Genomic DNA, 5,730 nt, shown 5'->3' on the forward strand with positions numbered 1-5,730 from the left:
CTGCAGGTTTTGCTGTGCGGACAGTGTCCTTTGGACGACAGTGCGCTTGTCGACAATGCACCTTTGATTGTTTACTGGCCTCAACACATAGGCTACGTTTATTAATGATTTTGCCTAGGCCTATATGATAAATCTTTAAATGTTATTGATAAACTGAGTTTTGTTGGGAGTTTATCAGCAGGAAAAAAAGAATATGATTATATAGGGTTTGTTATGTAGGGTCTGTCTAGAGAATTTAGGGGAGTGGTTTAAGTGTCAGATAAAATAACACTCGAGGCTGAAAGTGAAACTGTTGCTGCTGAACAATTTCAACTCCATAGCATTTGCGAACCTTTAACATTTTAATACGAAAGTAGGTAAGTTGTTATTTATTCTACTGATTTATGACATTCTATTAGATTACTACATTATTAGTAGCCTAGGACTGTCTTCCAGAGAATAATGGCCGAAATGAAGAACAATGTGTTAGCTTCCTAAGTGGTCTGAATTTCTAAAATGATAACTGCGTCATGGAAGACGTATTGTCAATAGACAGGCCTATTGTTCATGTGATTGTGTTATGCTAAGATTGTGTTGTCTGATTTAATACCAATATGTAGCCTAAATATTTGTATCAATCATTAACAGTAGTAATTTCAAATAAATCATTTTACATGTAGGCTGATAGTTTTATGATAAAACTCGAGGAGCAGAGATGTCTGTTTAAATCAACTTCTAACCAAAATGCAATGACATGGCTCAGAGTTTTGTTGATTTCACATTGAATTGACGATGTTTGACATCAAATATATATCAAAACTAGACGTTGAACTGAAGTTTGTGCCCATTGGGGTGGTTGTAGCCTACCATCTGCAAACAGTTAGACAAAAAAACTACCACTGCATGTTCCAGGCAGTTTATCGTTTTGCTAGACTACCTTTTATCAAATGTTTTGTGCGTAAATTATTAATTCCAGTTTGTACATAACCAGGTGATGGTATTCATATCATTGATTTGTTACTTGTTTTTCTGCATTTTGCATCTTAGAAAATAATGTACTTTTTTATTTCAATTGTATTTGTATTTAGATTCCTGAGTCACAACTCACACTGCTTGGCCATATCAAGATAATTCTTTAAAGATGGGGCACCCATCCAAAGATATTCAAGCTACACCCAAAACATTGCAGGTGGTGTTACTTGGTAAAACAGGAGCAGGGAAGAGTGCCACAGGAAACACCATCCTGGGGCGTAAAGATTTTCTCTCAAAGAAGTGTTCCAAATCAGTGACGGCTGATATTGAGAAACAAAATGTCACCATTGAAGGAATAGATCTTGTCGTGTATGACACTCCAGGATTCTGTGACCCCGATCGATCCGAAGAGCAAATTCAGGAGAAATTCCAGAATGTCCTCAACGCAACCTCATCTGGTCCCCGTGTGTTTCTCCTGGTGGTGAAGACAGACAGATTAACAGAAGAGGAGAAGATGGTCATCAGTAAAGTAGAAGGTCTTCTAGGAGAGAGTCTTTTGAAGCAAACCTGGATCCTGTTCACCAGAGGAGATGAGTTAGAAGACCAGACTATAGAAGAATTCATTGCTGACTCAGATGACCTCACAGAAGTGATGAGAAAATACGGTGGAAGATACCATGTGTTCAACAACAAGATTGGTGATCCTGAGCAGGTCAAATCACTACTGGAAAAGACATCTACCTGTCTCAGTAAGTATAACTAACTGTTTATATAAAGGATTAGCAGGAAATGTAATGTAGGCTAATTGTAAATGTTTCCATGATTGAAATACAGTGTTTTGAAGCGTATAATACTGATGATAGTAAACTAGATATTCTAGATGAGAGCTAAGTAGGTCATGTCATTGATAACATAAACACAATCTTTTCATTTCCCTCCTGTAGCAGAGTTGATTATAGGTAGCCTTGTCTGAGAATTGTAAGACCAGTTATTTTGTTTTGCATGACAATGACTGAGACAATACTTGAGGAAGATTTATTAAAATATGTATTAATCAGATGTTTTGTGTTAAAAGTAGTAATATTTAAATGCATGACACTACACATTTAGTAATGACAGGATGCATTTGAAACATAACACGCAGTGAAACCTTAGTGTGACTTAATAAACTAATGTTCAATAGGCGTGGAAAAAGGGGTGCTCGTTAAGTTTAACAGTTATACCAAGTTGAACTCAGAATTGACCAAAGTTAGCTTGCTAACTCCTCTCTCCCGCTAGGTAGCATACCCCTCTGGTCTTATGGTTAAAGCTATACAGTCTGGGATAACAACAATGTTCCCCCCACCACTTAATGTGGTATTCAGCTGGGATGGGGCTGGATACATTTAACCTCAGTGCTTTAGATGCAATGACTGACAGTCCATGACATCCAAGAGATAGTTTTATATGTTGAAGTTATAGACTTGTTTGTTTACATTCTTGTATTTTGCTAAAATTGGAGTCATGAAATCTGACATTTTGTGTAATAATGAGCTTATGAGGCACTTATAAGTGATATTATTCAAGAATCAATGCAGATCAAGAATTGAAATGACTATTGAACAGCTTTCCAAATCCCAGATTGAAGCTTTAGTATATTGGCTTGGCGTGCCAGAGCTCCCCGGTTGGTACAAATCACACCTGAACTCCACAATCACTGTGAAAATTTTAACATCAGACATAAATCATTTTTATTCAGTGCACACAATAACTGCCTGTATAGGGGATGAGATGGTATTCATTTTACTGTATCTGTTAATCAAATGTGATGTGTTTTCTATACACAGATTCAACAGTTTCAAGGAGCACCCCCATCAGGAATCTCCCAGAGAGAAGGATTGTTCTGCTTGGAAAAAGCGGTGTTGGGAAGAGTGCAACAGGAAACACCATCCTTGGTGGGAAACGTTTCCATTCTGAACTGAACTCGTCCTCAGTAACACGTAAAACAGAAATGAAGCAGGCAGCAGTAGATGGGAGGAATGTCAGGGTGGTTGACACTCCAGGACTGTTTGACACACAGCTTACTGCGGAAGAACTGGCAATGGAGATTGGTAGTAGCATCTATGAGTGTAGCCCAGGGCCTCATGCCTTCCTCATAGCTTTAAGTGTGAATGACAGGTTCACAGAGCAGGAGAAAAAAGCTATTGAAATTCTAGAGAGTGTGTTTGGATCAGGACTGGCAAAGCACGCCATCATCCTCTTCACCCATGGAGATGCGTTAGAGGGTAGTGGTGTAGAGAAGCTGATTAGTGGGAACAAGGACCTCAGTGGATTGGTAGAGCAGTGTGGGGGGAGGTACCATGTCCTCAACAATAAAGCTATAGGGAACAGATCTCAAGTCACAGAACTGATGGAGAAGATAGACAGAATGGTGGAGGAGAATGGAGGAACCTGCTACACCAATGAGATGTTTGAGGAGGCAGCCAGGGCTAAGAAAGAGGTGGAGGAGTGGAAACAGAGGGAGGAGGAGAGGATCCAGAAGGAGACAACGGAGAGGGTCAATATGAAGTGGAATGAGAGGGTCGAGAGGGAGAGGGTCGAGAGGGAGAGGGTCGAGAGGGAGAGGGTCGAGAAGGAGAGGGTCGAGAAGGAGAGATTGGGGAAAATGATTATAGGTGCAGTGATAGGTGCCGGTTTAGGGCTTTGTGTAGGTGGAGTACCAGGTTTCTTTGTAGGTGGGAAATATGGGGCAAGCATTGCGGTAGTTAGTAAGGTAGTTGGTGCAGTAGTTGGTGTGGTAGTTGGTGTGGTAGTTGGTGGGAGGTGGTAAACATCTGGCAGAAAAGTTGTAGTCAACAATCACCAACAGTAATTTACTGTGAAATACAATGTTAGTAGCTATTACTTCCCCAATCATTCTGAAAATGTCTAAACGACCTACACTCCAATTCAACTTAGAGCCTAATACAGAAATAGGCCTACCGCTTTATGAAAATCTTGTCTGCATACATTATTTTTTTTTATTTTTTTACATAAGCTATACCATGATTAAAGCTATAGTATATAACAGGGGTCTCCAACCCTGTTCCTGGAGAGCCACCCTCCTGTAGGTTTTAACTCCAACCCTGTTCCTGGACAGCTACCCTCCTGTAGGTTTTAACTCCAACCCTGTTCCTGGACAGCTACCCTCCTGTAGGTTTTAACTCCAACCCTGTTCCTGGAGAGCTACCCTCCTGTAGGTTTTAACTCCAACCCGTTCCTGGACAGCAACCCTCCTGTAGGTTTTCGCTCCAACCCCAGTTGTAACTAACCTGGTTCAGCTTATCAACCAGCTAATTATTAGAATGAGGTGTGCTAGTTTAGGGTTGGAGTGTGAACCTACAGGACGGCAGCGCTCCAGGAACAGGGTTGGAGATCCCTGGTATATAGTATAAAGACAACATTTTACATTACATTTACACTGTGGAAATTTATCAGAAAATATTAGAATTTTGTGAATACATTGTTTGCAGTCTAATGATGATTCTTCTTTCATACATAAAAAGAAAGTCCTTCAAAAAATAAAGTCTATATTCCCATCAAAACTATAAACTCTTGTCATCCTTTGATTATAGCTCATGTTCTATCCACAGTTTCATCTGTTATATTCACAAATACATACTACAAAATATCACTGTGGATTTCCCAAAAGCTTTGTAGCACTTAGTGTCTTCGGTGTGTTCAGACCTCTTCACTTTTTACACATTTTGTTACGCTACAGCCTTATTATAAAATGGATAATATGTATTTGTTTTCTTATCAATCTACACACAATACCCCATAATGACAAAGCGAAAACAGGTTTTTTGAAATTTTTGCAAATTTACTAAAAATAGAAAACAGAAATACCTTATTTACACAAGTATTCAGACCCTTTGCAATGAGATTCAAAAATGTAGCTCAGGTGCATCCTGTTTCCATTGATCATGGAGAGGAGCCAGAGGGAGAAGGAGAGGATCCAGAGGGAGGAGGAGAGGATCCAGAGGGAGGAGGAGGAGAGGATCCAGTGGGAGGAGGAGAGGATCCAGAGGGAGGAGGAGGAGAGGATCCAGTGGGAGGAGGAGAGGATCCAGAGGGAGGAGGAGGAGAGGATCCAGTGGGAGGAGGAGAGGATCCAGAGGGAGGAGGAGGAGAGGATCCAGTGGGAGGAGGAGGAGAGGATCCAGAGGGAGGAGGAGGAGGAGAGGATCCAGAGGGAGGAGGAGGAGAGGATCCAGTGGGAGGAGGAGGAGAGGATCCAGAGGGAGGAGGAGGAGGAGAGGATCCAGAGGGAGGAGGAGGAGAGGATCCAGAGGAGGGAGAGGATCGAGAGGGAGATCGAGAGGAGAAAGAAGGAGATTTTGGGGATTATAGGTGCAGTGATAGGTGCCGGTGTAGGGCTTTGTGTAGGTGGAGTACCAGGTTTCTTTGTAGGTGGGAAGGTTGGGGCAGGCATTGTGGTTGGTGGTGCGGTAGTTGGTGGTGTGGTAGTTGGTGGTGGGGTGGTAGTTGGTGAACATCTGGCAGAAAAGTTGTCAGGCAAAAATCACCAACAGTAATTTACTGTGAAATACAATGTTAGTAGCTATTACTTCCCAATCATTCTGAAAATGTCTAAACAACCTATACTCCACTTCAGCCTAATACAAAAATAGGCCTACCGCTTTATGAAGATTTTGTCGCATTTATTTTTTTATATTTTTGTACCTAAAGTATACCATGATTAAAGCTATAGTATATAAAAGGGGTCTCCAACCCTGTTCCTGGAGAGCCACCCTCCTG

At 41.2% G+C, this 5,730-nt stretch overlaps 1 protein-coding gene across 1 annotated transcript; it reads left to right on the top strand.

The window, feature by feature from the left end:
• Nucleotides 1-283: 283 nt before the first annotated feature.
• LOC121541357 (immune-associated nucleotide-binding protein 9-like) lies at nt 284-5,507 on the top strand. The gene is made up of 4 exons (XM_045207957.1): nt 284-352; nt 1,068-1,700; nt 2,778-3,430; nt 4,977-5,507. Exons 2-4 carry the CDS (start codon nt 1,121-1,123, stop codon nt 5,505-5,507), a joined length of 1,764 nt encoding a protein of 587 aa, XP_045063892.1. The 5' UTR covers nt 284-352; nt 1,068-1,120.
• The last annotated feature ends 223 nt before the right edge of the window (nt 5,508-5,730 follow it).

Source organism: Coregonus clupeaformis, chromosome 27 (assembly GCF_020615455.1).
Source record: "Coregonus clupeaformis isolate EN_2021a chromosome 27, ASM2061545v1, whole genome shotgun sequence".
Classification (NCBI taxonomy): domain Eukaryota; kingdom Metazoa; phylum Chordata; class Actinopteri; order Salmoniformes; family Salmonidae; genus Coregonus; species Coregonus clupeaformis.